The 20,725-nt window shown below is 42.8% G+C and overlaps 1 protein-coding gene across 4 annotated transcripts in view; it reads right to left on the reverse strand.

The window, feature by feature from the left end:
* The window catches only part of myo3b (myosin IIIB), a 76,921-nt gene that overhangs the window by 9,000 nt on the left and 47,196 nt on the right, over window positions 1-20,725 (reverse strand). For all 4 annotated transcript variants that reach the window (XM_074659336.1, XM_074659339.1, XM_074659338.1 and 1 more), the window contains 9 exons: window positions 17,234-17,345; window positions 16,898-17,060; window positions 16,328-16,408; window positions 14,844-14,940; window positions 13,430-13,469; window positions 12,405-12,528; window positions 1,462-1,562; window positions 1,037-1,083; window positions 505-659 (listed from right to left, as the gene is read on the reverse strand). In XM_074659336.1, the coding sequence (XP_074515437.1) occupies window positions 551-659; window positions 1,037-1,083; window positions 1,462-1,562; window positions 12,405-12,528; window positions 13,430-13,469; window positions 14,844-14,940; window positions 16,328-16,408; window positions 16,898-17,060; window positions 17,234-17,345 (874 nt within the window). In that variant the 3' untranslated portion in view covers window positions 505-550. The remainder of the gene's footprint in view (window positions 1-504; window positions 660-1,036; window positions 1,084-1,461; window positions 1,563-12,404; window positions 12,529-13,429; window positions 13,470-14,843; window positions 14,941-16,327; window positions 16,409-16,897; window positions 17,061-17,233; window positions 17,346-20,725) is intronic.

The raw sequence follows: 20,725 nt of genomic DNA on the forward strand, positions 1-20,725 counted from the left end.
ACGGTTTTGTAAATGTATGGTTCTAGACTCTCTCTCCACCTCCCTACATTACTTTGAGTGTAATTCATTTGCCAAAAAAGAGACAAAATGCAAAATAAACAAAGTCAAAGATAAATTTGAATGATAGCATTATCATTATTTTTTCTCAAATTTTCTATAAATATCGCGATAATATCGTTATCGTGAATTATTTTGGCCAAAATAATCATGTAGTGAAAATCTGATATTGTGACAGCCCTAATCTCTAACTATAATCCAGCATTATGGCTATAAAGCTGAAAGCTTACTACACAGAATATAGCACAATGCTTTTGTAATATTTTCACTGATGAGTAATTTGTTCCTGTTAACACTTTCCGACCCCTTCGGATTAACAGCTGAGGGCATCGCCTGTACAGGTCACTTATTCTGCACTGCTGCTACTTGCTCCACATACCAGAGCACATCCAACACTGAGGATGTTCTTTGGAGTGTCTGTCTACATGTCTGGTGTGTCTGTCTTACCGGTTGACATGGTTGTAAGGCTCAGCTCTGACTGACGAGAGGCCCACTAGAAAGGGTGGGAGGGGGGGGCGGTCGCGTACTCCTCCTCGGGGATTGACTCCACCATTGACAGTAATTTGTAGTACTCATCTTCTCCATCCAGCACTTTGATTTGACTGTGATGGGAAAGGAGACGAGAAAGTGGTGAGAAGTAAAAAAAATCTTGATGCGAAAAACTAGACATTTAGAATAAAAACAATATTTGCAGATACAAGGATGAGGCGCATGCGTTTCCTTAAGTATACTGAGCTGAACCAGGATGTCATTTATAGTACAAATACAAGTCAGACCTTCAACAATTAAAATTAGCATGCTGACAAAGCCTTAATATGTAACCCCCTCTCTAATGACGCAGAGCAACTGCTCATAAAAAGCCTGTTATTTTTGGCTCTCCATTTACATTATAAGAAAACAACTCCATTTCTGGATTCTCCTATTCCACAAAGGGCCTGCTCTGTTTAGAGTTGCTGTAAGTAGGAAAGCAGTTATTTACCCAAGTTTTCTCGGCTTCCTCTTGCTCCCCTGGTAATCCAGAGTTCTCTGAGGAAAGGGCCAAGAGCACACAGTCAAAAGATGAGCAGAGAGTCATTAATTTTTAATTCAAAGTGATTTTGTGTTGAATGCGAGCAGATGCTGATAATATCAGAAGTCACAGCATAATTTTTTTCTGATCAAAGGGCTCAAGTGAGTCTGATGAAGCATGCATCTTGCTCAGCTTTGATAAACCACATCAATTATTCACCGTGAAGGCAGACATCCTGACATGAAAGCAACAGATAAAGAGCATAAGCACATGTTCAAGACAAGAGGCAGAGAAGCGTGGGGGTGGGGCTCCAGGGTCTGGCACAGGTAGGTTTAATTGTATTATCATGTGGAACCAAAGTCAGACAAAGGCCTTTATCGGCACTTTGAACTCACATTTAGCTGGTTGTAGTACAGGCTGTCTTCGGGGCTGTTGAGCAGCTTGGGCTGCTGGCCCCGCCGGCGAGGAGTTCTCTGCTGCAGCTTCATCACTGGACCTGCAACAGAGGAAAAATGAGGGCAGTGATCCAACCAAGCAAAACAACAACAAGCACCGACACGATGCTGATGGTGATGACAGCAGCAGTAAACAGATTCTGCCCTCCACTTTTTAAATCTGCACCCGCGTGTGACAAAGTGGCAGAAACATATTTTAAATTTTGTTGGTTTAGGTATAAGATTATGTAATTTCTTCTGACTCAAAAACAGCTTAACATTACATAAATCCACACATATAAACCACATCTAATTATATCTCTCCTCACAGGTGCACAGCAGACGAGAGTTCAATTTGCCAAGTAGCTACAATGGAGGAGGCAGAGGTGAGACTGTGGTGTATGTGGTTAGAATTTTAACTTTCCTGTGACCAAAACCACCAAAAAGAGAGATAATTGATTTCTTGAATATGTTTACACATAGGCTCAGATCGTACCATTCCTTCACACTGGAAACAAGTGAAAACTAATGTAGTGCCAGTTACAATACAAACATGACAGCTGTGACCATCTCAAAATAATTTGCAAACAGTCCCCGGAGAAATGAACACTGTGACGACAGAGTGATGACGCTGAAAAAGGGCGGCAACGTTTAAAAGTGCTGATAATCATATTTACTATATTTCAGTCAAGATGTACGAGTTATAATAATATTGCGTAGATGTGTGATCTTAAAATGTGTTGAGTATTTTTGTCAGAGTCTGAGAGTAAATAAAGTATTTTAATCGCAATTAATAATAGGCGAGACCATTTAATACATTTTGTAACACTTTCTATGATGCCATGTCTATAATGCATTATACACAGATTATAACACACTTAGAATGTGTTATAATCTGTTTATAGCACTGTATAATTATAGTTATAAGCACTCATGACTATTCATGAAACCTATTTTATATGATCCTTGACCGTATAAGGCATTATAACATGCTTTATAATGTGTTATGATTTTTGTTATAAATCATTTTGAATATTTAGTGTGTATAACGATAATTATAATGTGCTATAAGCGGATTATAATGCATTATAAGCATGTTTAGAAGGCATTATAGACACTGATTTATCTTGTAATTGAAGAAGTAGTTATTTAGTGCTGTGGCACCCGAGAGGCTTTAATGAGGAAGGTTGTAGGGAGTTGTTTACAGTGGCTGTTTTTTGTCTTTTACAAGGTGCAGTTTCTCTGCTGAAGACAGTTTTCTGGAATATATGAGCGAAGGTAGAGTCTACAATTAGCCATATAGGATATCGTTGGTTTAGAACTAATTATTCGCCAATAAACAAGATCAGGGTCAAGTAGAATGTTTTAATGTATTACAACTGAAATTAGCCAAGTTGTCAAAGTAACTAATGAGAGAAGTAAAACCACTGCAGAGCAGTAAAAATGCAGCCCAGTGTTGGTCAAACACAGACATGTAAAATAACCAAAATAAAGATAGAGGCCAGTTCGGAAGCCTTAGAGGTGCTAGTTTGTGAGTTTAGTTGTCTTTGGACAGAGCCAGGCTAGCTGTAGCCTCCTGTTTCCAGTCTTTATGCTAAGCTAAGCTAAACTGACACCAGCTGTAGGTCCATACTTAGTGTTCAGAGATGAGAATGTTCTTATCCAACGCTTAGCAAGGAAACCATTAAAGCACATTTAAACAAAACAAACTATTTCTTTAAAGGTTGAGTTCACCTAAATCAAAATGATTTTCACATGGACAATGTGGTGTTTAAAATCACTTTTGAAAAAATTATTATTATTAATTCGCTAGAGCCAGTGTTTGGGTTGCATGGCGGAGCAACATGGCAGAGGACCCACTCCCTATGTAGATATAAACGGCTCATTATAAGCTAACGAAAACACGATTCTTAGTTTCAGGTAATTACATACTAATGAAAACATTATGATTATTATATTCCATTTCTGCTAATAGATCTCCCGAAATGTTCCTTTAAAGTGAAGTGACAACCATTAGCTGGCCAATGAAAAATAAATATCCTACACTGACTCAGCAGATCTACAAGACTCTACATGTAGAAGTTCACCCTCCTACTTCCTACTGAAACCAATGACACAGTTGTGAGCGGTAGCTAATCTGTTAAACAGAGTAAGAAGTAATTTATGATTCCCACCCATTGAATGACTTCTCTACTCTCTGCTGCTGCTTCTCTTCCAGCACAGGACCGAATCTTTGGCAGCGTAATGTTTTCCCTGATTGATCAAAACAGTGAACTGAAGAATTAATTATTACAATGCACCACAGAAATGTTATTGATGACTTACGAAAGATAACGAGTGATAACCTGATTATTCAAGCATAATACAATTACGAAGGCTTATTACATTCTACTACTACATTCTTCTGTACAGCACACACACAGGGTTTCAAAATTTTATAGGTTACAAAAGTGTGTTTTAAAGCTGAGACACCTTTACAAGGAAGCATCTATATTTAATGTCAGATAACGTTTCATCTTCTTTGCCTACGTTTTGGGTGAGACAGGACATTTCTTCATCATCTCTTGCTACCTCGGCTTCTCTACCTTGACTAAAGCTGCATTTGCTTTTTCCATCTTAACACTACTTTGTACTCACTTTGAACAGACCTCATCACATCTCAATCCTATACATCAAAGAGCAAGCTCCCCCTCAACCCCCCCTCCCATATTTCCTCGGCTTTCTTGATGTTATTCAAACCAGCGCAGGTTTACTAAAGTCACACTTTGTAAATGCCCAGAAAGTTCCTGTCAGTTCTGAGATATTAGCTAACTTTTACCGTGAATCTTATCTATCCGTGCCTCAGAGGTGCGAACCGTCCACTGTGTGAATCCTTGTCACCCCTGAGTATTAGAGGATGTTTGTATGGGTCTCATAAACAGAGGAAAATAGCTGTGAAAATAAAAACAGTTGTGTGTATTTCTTCTAAACAAGCTTCGTTTGGCTGCATCAAAAGCACTTTAAATATTACATAGAGACAAATTGCACAACGTTGCAACATGTTATAATGAAAAGAAAATGTAACAGCACAAATAGGATATTTGCACCTTGCATTTAAGTTAAACAATGTCTGTATGTAGGACATTGTTCTGCTAATGATGCAGGAATGGATTTGATAAGCAAATGTTTTATTCCCCTGAAATTGCATCAAAGCACTCAATCACAAATAATGAATCCTAACGTCCTTGAACGAATTTTCAAAATTTAATAGACTGCATAGCCTGTGCTTTCAACAAATATGTTTTGTTTATCTTAAAAAATAGCAAGTCCAATAATTTCAAAAAGTGATGCACTGACTCTTAACTGCGTTCAGTGCAAGCATGACAGAGTCCCCGTTTGCTGCCGCTGTACCTTAACGACAAGTTAAGATCTTGAGCAGAATGATTTAGTTATTATATCGGAATTGCATTGGAAAGGGTTTAATTTTCAATCCGCAAGTGCCGCAATCTTCCTTACTAACGGTGTCTTAAAAGCTGTAGCAAGTGAAAGTTTAACTTTGCGACTGTTGATTTCACTGGCTATACAACCCGGTATCACGCTAAAGTGTGTAATAGACCCACCTGTTCACCAGAGGGTAGTGTGTCAGTGTCACGTTTTGCCTCGCCGAGGCGTGAATATTACACCCCTGTATGAAGGTGCAGTAGCCTTCCAGCAGGGGGCAACAAAACCACTCATTTGGTTTAGGCAAAAAAAAAAAACTTAGTTAGGTTTAGGAAAAACATTATGGTTGGCCTTAAAATAAGTACGTAAACTAAGTACAATGCATATGGAAACAACGTAACATAAGTACGGGAAACAAATAAGAAATGTCGTTAAAAAACAAAACACCGGTCTCCTGGTTGAAACTCCTGTGTTTGTTGGACCCATCCATCTCCCCTCCCGCCGGCCATAACCAGTCTTTGTTGCTTTTTATTCTACCTCACTAGCTCTGAGCGTAGCAAATTTACGCGGACGCGTTTACATTGCAGTCAGTACAGAGTACATGACGGACAAATGACGCAAAAAAAAAGAACGGTGTTCTTATTGCCTTTTTGCCTTGCCCATTATCTTGTCATTCCTACACCTATAAGGACGACGGTTGCCGGTAAATTCATTAAGCTAATTAACATCAATTCTGTGAGTAGGCCAAACTGAAAAAAAACAAAACAAGTTCTGGCTGTTTCCAGATCATAATGCTCTCTGCAAGGTGGTGTTTTTACACTTTAGTTACAAATGGTTTTGTCAAGGAAGCAACACCACTCTGTATCATTTTTAGCCATGCTAGCGGCATCGCTCTAGGGGAGGCAACGTCTTTCAGGTTTCCATACGGTTGTTCCACTTCTTTGGTCCAGACTGAAATATCTATACAACTCTTGGATGGATTGTCATGAAATTTGGTACAGATATAATAGCCATGGTCCCTGGAGGATGAATCCTACTGACTTTTCCTCTAGCGCCACCATGAGGTTAATATTTGTGGTTTTGAGTGTAAGGTCTCAACAACTATTGGATGGATTGTCATGATCCCCTGTCTTCCCATGTCCCCTAAGGATGAATTATGATATCTCTGATGATCCCCTGACTTTTCTTTAAGCATTATCTTCAGGTCAAACACTTAATCTGGGCAATACTTTGATTTATGACCCAATACTTGCTAAGCTAATAACATTCCCATCAGCTGTGCTTTTGTGTTTAGCGCCTAATTTGCAAATGTGTGAGCATGCTGACGTTAGCATTTGGCTCAACACCATTCAACAGCATTATTTTATGTGTTTCTATTAATGTAGGCACAAGATTATTTTGTGATTGTGGTAGGTATAATCATATTTTGTTTAATAACACAAATACAGGGCTGTAGTTACATTTATAAAAAAAAATCTCTAATTGCAATATTGGTGGAGGAAATCGCAATTAGATGTTTTCCTAAAATGGCTCAGCTGCTGGATATCTATCTACCACTGCAGATCTGGAGCCCGAAACACGACACACGGGGGTTGAGCATCACCATTTATCCGTTCTGATCTGGAGCGATTAGAGCGTGTAGCAGATCAGAGGATGGGTCAGAACTCCCATCTCTGGGCCTCTGTTTGGGAAATCACTGCCATTTGATCCAGGCCAGCCCCAGAGGAATGCTGCTCCTGCAGATATATTACAGGCGAGGAGGCAGACAAACTGGCCTCTGGCAGGGGAGCGTGGCTTGGACATGGGCAGGCAGAGCTGGGAAGGGGTCAGTCAGTGGCTCACACCGGGGGTTTGCTAAATGATCGTGGGTAATGTCTGCTGTTTTGGGGTGGGGAGGAATAATGGTCGACTGGGAATACAGAAGCAGCGCGGTTCATACAATATTGATTTCTCCGTATCAAAAGAAAGCCAAGCAGAGTTTGCTCTTCTCGGTGAGAAACTTACATATTGTACATGTTTGCTTCTTGAGATAAAAAGGGCTGGAATTCTTTTTGAGATAGGTGTTTCTTTCATTTTCAAAGAGCAGCAGATGACTCGTATTACATCTCTAAATACCACTTTGAAAAGCAGAATGCTCCTCAGAAACAACATAAAAGAGCTGCTAAAAGGGATTTTTACTGGAATAAATTAAAGATGTATCGATTTACTTCCCAGATCACGTGCTGCAATCACCTGACTTTTCCCAGACCACAGAGAACCACTTGGGCTTTGTTTATTCAGATGGAGGGAGCAGAGGCACCAAAAGGCATGGATTATAAGGAAAAATCATCAGCAGGGGCCTTTGATGTCTAAATGAGGCATGTGCAACCCAGACCCCTCTCTTTACCTCACAACCGCCTCTTCACACACACACACACACACACACACACATATGCATAAACCCAGACACATGCATACAAACTTGCTTGCACACACACATACCCACATATGCATGCATGCTCACTAACACAGACATTATTCCTCAGTTGCAAACAAAGACTCCAAACAGATATCTGAAGTTGAAGAGGATTTCCAGAACTTTGCAGGGCTCCTGAGATTTATTACCGTCATTTTGAACATCATACTTAAATAGCAACTCATGTGCTTTAAATTATAAGACATACTTGGTCAAAGTCCTGCAGATAATGCTGAAAAAGAGTAGTTCCTGCATCTGTTTTCACTAATGGAAGCAGAGGATGTTGTTACTTACAACCAATTTTTCACACTGAAATCAATCATTTCCCCTGACAGCAGTTTTGGAACTTTGACTCCTAAATAAATGTTTGCATGGAGGAAAAATCTGTGAACTTTGTGGAGGTCAATCATTTGCCGCAGACATAAAACGTGTAATTTATAAATGTGACCTAGCAGGATGAGTAAAAAGTAAGTAGTGAGGAGGGAAAACCAGGCCAAAAATAGATTAAATATGCAAATGAGTGGCATTAAGCTTCTTCTCTCCTGATCGGTGTGATCCATTGTAATTTTATTCGATACAAATTGAACTATATAAAACTGTATTTTGTCAACAACAATAACAAACTAAGAGGGTTTTGTGTTTGGAAAAACTTTGTTAAACTACGTCAAATGAGTCACTTCACGTGTGCAAAATTAGAGAGAACTTGGAGTATCATTTTCCACCTAGATTTTTACGTCTGAGGAGATTATTCTGCTGGAATTGTGATGATGAGTAGTTTGGAAGTACATCCTGTTAACTACTCCCACTGACATTAAGAGGATTACGTAGGTAGCGTCAGACAGAGGCAACTCCTTCCGTTAAGTTGAGTCTTTCCTATCCCTTCCAAATCTCTGCTGCCGCTACGTCGAGCCTGTAATTTGCCTAAAACTGAAGGCATCCGGTTGAGACGCTGCGATATGTGGAGACAGACAGATCAATCATAAGGCTGAGAGACAGCGAGAGGGTGGGAGCGTATTTGTCTAGAGAACATGGAGAGGGTGGATCATTTGTCTGGCAGATGCATGTTGATATGGTGATGCTGATGCTGCTTTGAAGGTGGCGGTGGTGGTGGTGGTGGTGGGTTGTGGAGCAGCACCTGGTGGCTGCAAACCTTGTGGGAGGACATGTGGGAAGACGTTTTAAGAGCTGAGGGAGGGAGCGAGTAAAGAGGAAAGTGAGATGTACTGGTGAGTGTGGGTTTGACCTCAGTGTGGGTAAAACAGCATTCACATTTCCAATGAGCTCTCCCAGCTGCGGCTATAAAGCCCAGAGAGAGCTCAGGGCTACAAACAAAATCAATTCTTATTGACTGTACCATGTTATGCACTGAGGGGACATAACTATAACCAATAAGTCAACATGAACTTCAACTATCCTTCGCACCCTTTTCATTTTTCTCTTTCCTCATCCCTTCAAACGACCAGGTTAACTATCTTCCAAGGCGCAGAGGTAATTGGTCTCTGTGTTGTGGCGCCACTTTATCACTGTCTCTCTCTTGACATGTATGTTTACCACAACTATAATCTTCAAAAAGCCTGTTAACATAAGTAGCTCAGCTTTCATAAACCATAAAGTCAGCTCTGACTGATCCTCAGCACCATCCTGTTTACCACGCTGAGGAGCATAAGCAGCACTCTGATCATATCTGCTGCTTGCTAGCAAAGGCTTTCTTTCTGCACACGCCTCTGTGTGACTCATTTCCAAACATGTATTAATATTCAGGTTCGGGAGACAGGTGACGAGAGGTGACATCGTCTTGAGCGTGCGGCTTACGTGACTTCGCTGTGTATGTGTAACTTTTTCTCTGACAAAACACGGGAAATCAAAGGTTGGTGCTGCAGACATCTGAGAGCGCCTGGAGTACAAAGTGCTTTAATGCTGTCTACCCACCATAAAATGCAACTCTGCGGGTATTTTGCTAAAGAGTGAAAATAGCTGCCTAGCCTGATGTCAGATATACAGTGAAACAGACATATATCCAAATCATCTCACTCCATAATCTGCTCCGTTTCATACATGGAAGAAAAAAACTGGGCTGAGCGCAACACTAGGCTTTGTCAAATCACTTAGAAAAGACCAAACGTCCGTCAAACACACTGAGAGGTTCCAGGTCATGCCCCGGTGTTTTGGCATGGGAGCAGAGTGTGTGTGTGCGAGGGTGCGTGTGTCTGGAGGGGTGGGGTAATTCGATTTCCATGGCTAATTTTCTGTTTTTCTCCACTGGTGTCCTGAAACACTCCAGGTCGAGAGAACCGATGCGATCACCAGAGGCGACAGCAGGATGAGACACAGGAAGGAGCCTGGTCTCCAAACATCTGGCAGGGCAAGGCTTCCATGACTCGCTCAACCTCGGGATGAAAAAAAAGAGGCCCTCAGATCTGCAGGGATCAAAGTGTGCCCTGGGTGCCTGAGCCACCGTGGCCTCCCTCAGCATATTCAAATGGGGTTTCCTGAAAGAAGCCGGAGCCACAAGCAGGCCTTGGAACATAAACGAGGCAGGGAAAGGGGCGACGATGAATACCTGAAAATCTGTGTGCTCGCCACACAAAATAAGCCCATGGCGGAAGAGGAAGAGGATTTTCTTTTTGTCAGGGCATTTAAATAGAATATAACTGAAGTGTCAGATATAGAATATTATTCATGTGCCCAAGGCTTACTCAGTACAGAGACCCTTCAATTGATCTAATAACAAAAAGAAGTCTGGGAGTGTTTGACTTACTGCAATAAATGATGCCAATGAGACTAAACTAGAAAAGTTTTAGGTTGCATTAAATTGGTGATTCCCAACCTGGAGGTCACAACCCCCAGTGGGTCCCCAAGATAACTGAACACTGCAAAAAACACCTTCTTATACCAACTTGAGTCCTTAAAGTCTTATGATCTTAAAACAAGTGAGACCATTTGTTTTTTTCTCCTATGTAAATTAATTTGTAAATTAACGCAAACTTTAACGCAAAAACATTTCAATGCCACTAATTTCTTGTAACGCATTAACGGAATTTGCGATTTTTAGGTCGTAGCAGGCTCAGTTTTAAAGCTAGAGTGAAGATCATATGAAAATATAAAACCTAAGGAATCCATTGGTACCAACCATGCCATACTAGCTTGTCCCGAAGGAGGCTAAATAACGCTCCAAACGTACACTACATTTTGGCGAGGAAAAACTGTCATTGCTTGTTGGGCTTGAGTTTGCCATATGATTAGAGCATATTTTTTTATGCTAAATGCAGTACCTGTGAGGGTTTCTGGACAATATTTGTCATTGTTTTGTGTTGTTAAGTGATTTACAATAATAAATATATACATACATTTGCATAAAGCAGCACATTTGTCCACTCCCATGTTGATAAGAGTATTAAATACTTGACAAATCTCTCTTTAAGGTACGTTTTGAACAGATAAAAAATTAATTTGCGATTAATCACAATTAACTATGGACAATCATGCGATTAACTGTGATTAAATATTTCAATCGATTGACAGCCCTAGCTTCAAGACAAAGACACTCATTTCTAGAAAATTCTTGTGAAAATAAGTTGATTTCTCTTGAAAGAAAAGTTGAAATTATCTTTAATTGTAGACTGAAATTACTTTAGGATGGAGAATGTTAATAATTATAATCAAGGGGATACAAAAGTAAAACACAAAATTAGGTTTAGTTTTCTGACTTTTTTCATATTTTTGCTTTTTTTTCCTGGATACATTCACCTCTCAGTGCCTCTAAAAATCCTTTGAATAAAACAATCTGAGCAGCTCGAAGTCTTTTACACACTGAAGCCACAGCCCATAAAGAGAGGTTGCAAGTAGACATTGCTTCATCTTAAGGGGTTGCAAGTAGGTGATACAGTATAAAGTAGAGCATTGTGCTACATTTAATGGTTCAAAAGCTCAACCTTTAATTATTTGTTTTACTTTTAATTGTTATATAGCAATTAAATAATCTAAATACTGAGTGGGATCCTCCTAAAAGGCGATGTAATGTGATTTTTACACATGAAATGAAACATCCTGCATCCTTGTCTTAGGTAGCTGGGTGTCAAACTACAAAGAAATAATAAAAACAAGAAAGTAATTCAGCTGTTAGTTTAAAACTCCGTTAGGAAATGACTGGAAGCTCCAGTGACACAGGACAAAACATACTTTTGAGCAAAAGGCCCTCATACTGGCATTTACTGCAACGTTTCCCTCCATAATCACTCCGACATTATAAATTCATCAAACACTGCCTCCCTTCAGCAGCAGTGATGCCTGGGAGCGGGGGTCACCTGTATGCAGCATTACCGAATTAGCCGCTATCTAACCCAGACCTGCTGTGGCGTGCTGACACTAATCCCGGGCCCGCTGGAGAGCCCTGTCTGTGTTACATTATCATGTCTAATCCCCGTAATCTCTCAGCCGCGCCGCTAAACGCTATTTCACCTCCGTCTCGTACCTCATACCCCTCTAATAACATTAATGAAGGGCCGGGCCCCTATTACCCAGACTACCCCAGTGGTGGGCTGGGTGACGGCCGTAATCGGAGGCCCCCTGCGCAGCCACCCACTCAGCCTTCCAGGCAGCAGGAATTAATGTAATTCATCGCCTGGGGCAAAAAGCAAACCAAACATATGTTCAACAAATCAGGGTTTGTGTATTTTCTTGTCACCGTTACTGTGCAGGTCTATTAGAGTCATTGATGAGATCCTTAGTGAAGGGCTCGCCGTGCGGGAGAATGAAAGCTTTGAAGTGCTCATGCCACTTCGAAAAGCCCCCCCACTTGCCATGAGACGTTTATGAAGAGCTGACCCGGGTTATTAAAATACCGCAGAAATGATCACCCATAATGCTTCTCTCTTTTTTGCTGTCAACAAAGAATGGCAGCAGAGGATTGGCTGGGATGAAAGGTTGAAAGGGGCCCTGTATTAAAAATGGCACTTTATCCATTAAGGCGGGATTTCTGCTGTCTCTTTGTGTAATTACCTGCACCCGCCAGCTCTGTGCTCGGGCTTACCTTGTTTACACTGCATGTCTCGCAGTCTAGCTGTCTCCCTGCAAGGCTTCGTTACACTGTCTTCTGCTCTGCCTTTGTCTCTCTTGATGTCTTTCACTTGTCTGTCTCGGCTGTCGAGGCCAACCTTGAAAGAGGAGGCGTAAACACACCCAGAAGAGCAATGTCAATGAAAGCAGCGGATAAATAGACACAAGTCAAAGCAAGCTCCGTAATATTTTTTTTTTTTTTTCAATTTAGTCATGTAGACACTGTATTCATTTATTTACAATTTACACTTTGGCACTCATATAACTCAAACCCATTAATGTGCTTTGCAATGTTAATCAAATGCTAATGCAATTGCATATCCCCCTTTACTAGCCCTACCTCCTAGCAAACAGCACCACACTGACTTAATTGTGAGGGTAAAAAACAGCTCATACAGACTTCCTCTCATATTTAATTTTATCTTTGAATAAAAGAGCTATAGGAAAGTATTAATCTGCTTAACATTTCTAAGTACATCCTCCAAAGGATTTTGCTTTTTTAATCTTACATATGCTCAGCAGAGTTACTGGCAAAAACTGTACATTTTCCTCATTTCATCCTTTCAACATCAAATGGTGAGCAGCAAAAATTGGATCAGACTTCAAAGACTGTGATGTGCTCCAAGTCACGGAGTGGCTCTTCTATTTCACATATTGAATCCGAGCAGGATATCAAAGTGCTACCAAAGAACCTCAGGTCTTTACTAAAAAAGGGGTCTAACATCTGTAGAAAGAGGAGCGCAAAGACAAATCACCTCAGGGAAGAGCGAGCATTTATTCTCAGCCGTGAATTTCCAGCCTTTTGATTCTCTCGTTCCCGTACCACCCTGTCTTCTCCGCTGAGATGAAGGTTGGAGCAAGAGAACTCTTTTGTCTCAAGGACTCAAAAAAATTCCCAAAGAATAATCTGGGTTAAAGCTGCTTTGTAGAGGAGCAGCGTTTTACATACACGGCTAAAGCCAGGCACAAGAAAATGCTCATTGATATTCTGTTACTTACATTTCCTCTACATATGTGATCCGTATGTGCCTCTTTAGACCTGTGAAAGTAAGAAGCATTTTTAACTGAAATGAACGCAGGACAACACATATTGTAAGTATCTGGTTACGACATATTAATGCAGAGGATGAATTATAATTGTTTCCTTGTTTAACGGCAAAAACAGCTCTGGTTTATGATTATGCAATTTGCAGAGAGCGAGGCATGTTTCTGCGTGTGATCACTCACTGTTTCATTATTTAAAAAAAACAAACACCAAATGAGACAACATCTGCAAACACAATGCGGCATGCCAGTCGCAGTCATGCTTCGAGTCTAGAAAAACAAAATCTCATCCAGTTTGGACTTGGTGATGCAACTGGAGGCTCTGTTATTTGGACGCAAACACAGAATTCATGCGTGGCAGAGAGGAGGGATATCAAAAGGGAAAAGAACAGCATGTAGGTGAGAACATAGATCTTACAGGAGGGAAATGGGCCAGATCATGTCAAAATAAATCTATATGGAGAGATTCCAACACTGATTAAACAGAATTGTTAAGTGGAGGTTTGAAGTTTTTCTCACCAAGGAATATGATTGTAAACACGGAGAGAAAAATCCCAGATGAGGCTCCGCTCGGTTCGGGTATACAACAAGCATAACATTTTCAGATGTGTAAATCTAGTATTTTGGAGTTTGAGTCTGGAGAGAGATGCACAGTGTTGACCAAAAGTCACACAAGATTTGAACGAGATTTCTTATGTGCGTGACTTGGTTTAAGATGAGCATTGATTGGCAACTCTGTATTTCTCATTATTGTAAATTGAAGCTCCTGTACATAAAGAAAAATCTCATACTTTCATCTTAGCTACATTTTTAGTTCGTAATCTCAAACCTAACATTAGTGAATTTGTAATAACTGATATGTTAGAGTTGTGGTGCAGAGGAAAGCTAAACACGGAGCTAAAAAGCCGCCATCGCCACCACGTGTGCTGCTGTTCAGTCGGTGGCTGCTCTCCTGCTTAGCACATACTTTCTTAATGACTGGCCTGCCCATATGCTGAATAAACACAAAGTCTTCAGCTCCTACATCTGGAGACCAGTGCAGCGCCCAACCCCATTTGTGGTCAGACAAGTGTGCTATCTTGGTGGAAAGATATTTATTACGTTTATAAAACTGAAAGAGGTGGTGCTTAAGGGAGGAGCTTTCTCTTCTGCTTGAAACAACAGTTCATTACAGTGCAAGAGGAGCCTGTCCAGCAGGGCTAAACATGAGTGACAGGTATGTGAGACCTCTTGTGACTCTAATGGTGGTCTCATTTTAGGCCATATTTGAAGCCTATTGTTTGTGCTGTAAGAAGAAACAAGGACAAAATCAAACTGCAGGAAAAACCTTCTTTCAATGAGAACAGACCCTGAAGGACAAGTAGCTCACCCCGTATGCTCCTCCTTGGTGGTCTCTCCTCCAGCCTCAGGGTGACATATGTGCCCCTTGGGTCCATGGTCCCGACGCACCCGATGGCCTCTGTAGGCTGCACAGGATATGAATGTCAGACGTGCTCCGACATGATTCGAAATTTTCCTCCCATCTTAACAACATACATACTGAGGTAGTTATCCAATACAAATGTTATAATTAACACAATTCACAACAATTTATCGAAGCACTAAAACAGCAAGCGAAAAAATTTGTTCATCATCCATATAAGGAGTGTAATGTAGCAGTGGGGAAAAACATTGTGTGATTGTTGGGACACTGTGGGGTTCAGATGGATGGTAAACGGAGCCTGCTGACTTACTCCTTCAACGGGCTTTGTGTTTTTCTTGTAAAATTATATGCACAGGAAAATAAGGCTCAAGTACATTGTCGAGCCATGGTTCTATTTTGCATGGTCTAATCTGATCGATGGTGAGCATGTCCCCCAGGCCCCGCTGAGATCTGAGAAGCCACCAGGCTCATACATTTGAAAGGCATCTGTTTATTTTCAGAATGCAAATGCAGCCCACCTCAAAGGCTATAAGCTGCGGAGAACACACAATGTGAATGTGCTGGAGTGCTCCGCCGGGGGGCTGAGGCCCCACTTATGTCAGGTTCAGGTTCCCCCCCTCCCCGAACCCCAGCGGCCACACACAAACACACTTCTCTAAAGAGAAAGACAGCGGCGACAGAGAGGCTTTTTTCACACCAAGACCATGTTTACCCATTCTGCAGCGTTATTTACAAGGGTTTTAATGGAGGACATTTACACAAGGTGTGCAGGCGACTGAGATGCTCCGTGTGCCAGATGAGGGCAGCCCTTAGGAGAGCCGGGGGAAACAATGCCAAATCTCCTCCCCCTGCCCTCCTCTCTCCTGCCCCTTTTGGCACCCTCCCTTGTCCTCCAGTGAGAGGCTCCAAGGAGGGGGGGTGGAGGGGGAAGGTTAATGTGCCCACTTTGATCTTCGTCAAGGCACACTGAGTAAGAATTAATTTACATTTCAGATGAAAAGGTTGACAGTATAAAAAGGCATCTTGTTTCTGGTATGCGAGAGCTGTGTAATAGGCCAGGAATTTGAGAGAGGAAGTCGTGAGGAAACAGAAGGGATAAGCCCCTGTCTTGCCTTTACTGGGAAAGAGATGAAAGGAAAAAAGGATCTCAGTATGCACTGTTCTTCTGAAACATGGGGACCAAATGCTGCCCAAACTTTCAAAAGCTTTTCTTTATGCATTATTAATTAATTATTACTGTTTCGTAGGCCACTCATCGAGATCAAAAAGGTGTTTCACAAAGACGTTAGGTTTTCAGGCCTTTATCCCTTGTTCCTCTTGAAAATGCATGAAAAAGTGGCGCGCATATCCACCGGACACATGAGAAACTCCAGAGGCCTGCACTTGAATATATGAAGAACTTCAGTAGAAAAACGTAAACATTTCTTTACCTGACTGAATGCGGATAGAAGCTTCTTCCCGCTCCTTTTTTATTTGCTTGAGGTTCTGCCGAGCAACATAGCCCCTCCAGGCTAGAGAAAGAGAAAGAGACAGTGTGTGTGTGTGTGTGTGTGTGTGTGTGTGTGTGTGTGTGTGTGTGTGTGTGTGTGTGTGTGTGTGTGTGTGTGTGTGTAAGAGATTGCTGACCTGCCTCTGTGAAACAAAATAGACTGCACATACTACACAAGATCCCACTTCAAAACACTGCTAAACCAGGTGGCAGAGGGATGGATCCCTTTGAACTCTCTGAGGTCTTATTGTCTGCTCTGAAGCATTGCTCTTAACCCTTGTAGGTCAAGCTGTGGTTATCAAACTCATCTCTTTTATGAAGACTCACCGGCACATAATAGACTAGAGGTCATTAAGAAACCAGCGGTCAGATTCACATGCAATCTGCACCTGTTTCATCATTGCGTGATAAAAGAATACATCAGGATTTTCACATTCATTTGCATTTTTCTTTTACTTTAGTTTGAATAATTTCTTCTCCTCTGTTTACTGTTTAATTAATACCAACGTACCTGACTGGATGACGACGGCCCCGCGGTTTCTCTTCTGCTTCACTTTTCGGTAACGTCGGGCGCCCAGCCAGCCTTTAGTGTAAGCTTGTATCACCACCACACGAGCTATCACCTCCCTCAGCAGCAGGTTCAGCTGCTCCACATGGTAGTACTTCAGAAAAACCTGATAGGACATTTAGCCCAGGTTAGAATATCCAAATATCTCAGTCTAGATCTCTGTACTGCCTTTTCCATACAAGGTTTTTGGTACATGCTGTACTGGTTATAGGTAAAACCTATAAAACAAACACACATTTCTTTATTGCTTCATTTTTACCTTTGTCTCTTGTCTCTTACCTTTGTCTTCCCCAGCACCCAGGCTTCTAGTTTGGCCCGCTCCAATATGGCAACAACGTTCTCTTTGCTGGTCTCAGGCATCTGGTGAGCCCGAAACGCAAGGTAGTAATATCTATGAGAGCAGGCAGAGGGGAAAATAATGAAATATTTGATCTAATGTAGTTGTAGCACTTCAAGAGCAGAGCGAGCTGTAACCGATATGGTGTAATCAAGATTTTGTGATCAGATCATAATGACAGTAAAAAAAAAATGACTGAAAAAAAATCATCAAAGATAAAATTTGGTTATCTGATCACAGCTTTGACATGCATACCAGATCAGGCGGTGCGACGATAACGCAAGTCTTCCCATTCATTTTGAATGGGGGTAGTGCGTAGCTTCGGCAACAGCGGCCACAGGGGGTGCTGAAGAAAAACACAGCGGCCTGCGGCAGAAACAGAATCAACTTTTGGAGAAACGTAACCGTTGATCCCGAGCTGTTCAACACAGCCACGAGGAAACAAAAGGCGTTAATCGTTGCAGTTAACGGGCCATTAAAGTGACCCTCCCACACCGCCGCACAAACCGTCTGGGAATTGCCGCACCACCTGACCTGGTGTGAATGCAGCCTTAAGAATTTATTTTCGAGTCTTAATGCTTTTTTGTCATCCTCAATTTTTGAGACACCTTTTTGGTAGAAATTGATCCAAAAAATACAAAAACACAGTGTCAAGAAAAATGCACCACATGGTGAAAAAGAAGAGCTGGACACCAGTATCAATAATGGATTACTGCTGGTTGCCAGTAAAATACCACTTTTGAATTTTAATTTTTGGGAAATACGTTTCTTCACATTCTTGCCTGGAGTTAAATGTGAAGATTGAAACCGTTCTCATGTCCGTCTGGTAAATATTAAGCTACAGCCTGTTAGCGTAGCTTAGCATACAGACTGGGAACAGGAGGAAACGGCTAGCCTGGCTTGGTCCAACGGTAAAAAAATCCGCCCAGCAACACCTCTAAAGCTCACTAAATCACACATTACATCTTCCATCCATCCATCCATCTTCAACCGCTTATCCGGGATCGGGTCGCGGGGGCAACAGCTCCAGCAGGGGACCCCAAACTTCCCTTTCCCGGGCCACATTAACCAGCTCTGACTGGGGGATCCCGAGGCGTTCCCAGGCCAGAGTAGAGATATAATCTCTCCATCTAGTCCTGGGTCTTCCCCGTGGTCTCCTCCCAGCTGGTCGTGCCTGGAACACCTCCCAAGGGAGACGCCCAGGAGGCATCCGTGCTAGATGCCCGAACCACCTCAACTGGCTCCTTTCGACGCAAAGGAGCAAGGACTCTACTCCGAGTCCCTCACGGATGACTGAGCTTCTTACCCTATCTCTAAGGGAGACGCCAGCCACCCTCCTGAGGAAACCCATTTCGGCCGCTTGCACCCGCGACCTCGTTCTTTCGGTCATGACCCAACCCTCATGACCATAGGTGAGAGTAGGAACGAAGATTGAACGGTAGATCGAGAGCTTTGCCTTCCGGCTCAGCTCTCTTTTCGTCACAACGGTGCGGTAAAGCGAATGCAATACCGCCCCTGCTGCTCCGATTCTCCGACCAATCTCACGTTCCATCGTCCCCTCACTCGCGAACAAGACCCCGAGATACTTAAACTCCTTCACTTGGGGTAAGGACTCATTCCCTACTCGGAGTAGGCAAACCACCGGTTTCCTGCTGAGAACCATGGCCTCAGATTTAGAGGTGCTGATTCTCATCCCGACTGCGTCACACTCGGCTGCGAACCGATCCAGTGAGTGCTGGAGGTCGCAGACCGATGATGCCAACAGGACCACATCATCTGCAAAAAGCAGCGATGAGATCCTCAGCACACCGATCTGCAAACCCTCCTCCACCCGACTACGCCTCGATATCCTGTCCATGAATATCACGAACAGGATTGGTGACAAAGCGCAGCCCTGGCGGAGGCCAACCCCCACCGGAAACGAGTCCGACTTATTGCCGAGGATCCGAACACAGCTCTCGCTTTGGGCGTACAGGGATTGGATGGCCCTGAGAAGTGCCCCCCTCACCCCATACTCCCGCAGCACCCCCCACAGTATCTCCCGGGGGACCCGGTCATATGCCTTCTCCAAGTCCACAAAACACATGTAGACTGGATGGGCATACTCCCAGGCCCCCTCCAGGATCCTTGCGAGAGTGAAAAGCTGGTCCGTTGTTCCACGGCCAGGACGGAATCCGCATTGTTCCTCTTCGATCTGAGGTTCGACTATCGGCCGAACCCTCCTTTCCAGCACCTTGGAGTAGACTTTACCAGGGAGGCTGAGCAGTGTGATACCCCTGTAATTGGCACACACTCTCTGGTCCCCCTTTTTGAAAAGGGGAACCACCACCCCGGTCTGCCAATCCTTAGGCACTGTCACCGACTTCCACGCGGTGTTGAAGAGACGTGTCATCCAAGACAGCCCCTCCCCACCCAGAGCCTTCAGCATTTCTGGGCGGATCTCATCAACCCCCGGGGCTTTGCCACTGTGGAGTTGTTTGACTACCTCAGTGACTTCCACCAGGGTAATTGATGATGGTCCCCCATCAGCTTCCAGCTCTGCCTCTACCATAGAGGGCGTATTGGTCGGATTCAGAAGTTCCTCAAAGTGCTCCTTCCACCGCCCGATTACCTCCTCAGTTGAGGTCAACAGTGTCCCATCCTTACTGTACACAGCTTGGATGGTTCCCCGTTTCCCCCTCCTAAGGTGCCGGATGGTTTTCCAGAAGCACTTTGGTGCCGACCGAAAGTCCTTCTCCATGGCTGCTCCGAACTCCTCCCACACCCGCTGCTTTGCCTCCGTCACGGCATTGGCTGCTGCTCTTCGGGCCCGTCGGTACCCTGCAACTGCCTCCGGAGACCTCCGAGATAACATATCCCGGAAGGCCTCCTTCTTCAGTCGGACGGCTTCCCTGACCACCGGTGTCCACCACGGTGTTCGAGGGTTGCCGCCCCTTGAGGCACCTAAGACCTTAAAACCACAGCTCACCGCCGCAGCTTCAGCAATGGAAGCTTTGAACATCGTCCACTCGGGTTCAATGCCCCCAACCTCCACAGGGATGCCAGAAAAGCTCCGCCGGAGGTGTGAGTTGAAGATCTCTCGGACAGGGGCCTCCTCCAGACGTTCCCAGTTCACCCTCACTATGTACATTACATCTTGTTTGTTATAAAAGACACATGTTGCTGGCTTCATATTTAGTGTACAGATATGAGAGTGGTATTTTCATCTAACTCTAAACAAGAAAGTATTTCTCAAAGCGTCAAACCTTTCCTTTTAATTTCACTCTACTACTACTTTTGTTTAATTAAGTGTAAACTGCAACATTTAGGATTATTGTACAAGTGAATAATCCAAAATTAATCTACAAGTATTTTGGTCACACAGTCGGTTGATTACAAACATTGAGCTACTCTTCAGTAACTGACAACATTTTAAAGTGATCTTATCCAACATT

Source organism: Sebastes fasciatus, chromosome 14 (assembly GCF_043250625.1).
Source record: "Sebastes fasciatus isolate fSebFas1 chromosome 14, fSebFas1.pri, whole genome shotgun sequence".
In the NCBI taxonomy this organism is placed as follows: domain Eukaryota; kingdom Metazoa; phylum Chordata; class Actinopteri; order Perciformes; family Sebastidae; genus Sebastes; species Sebastes fasciatus.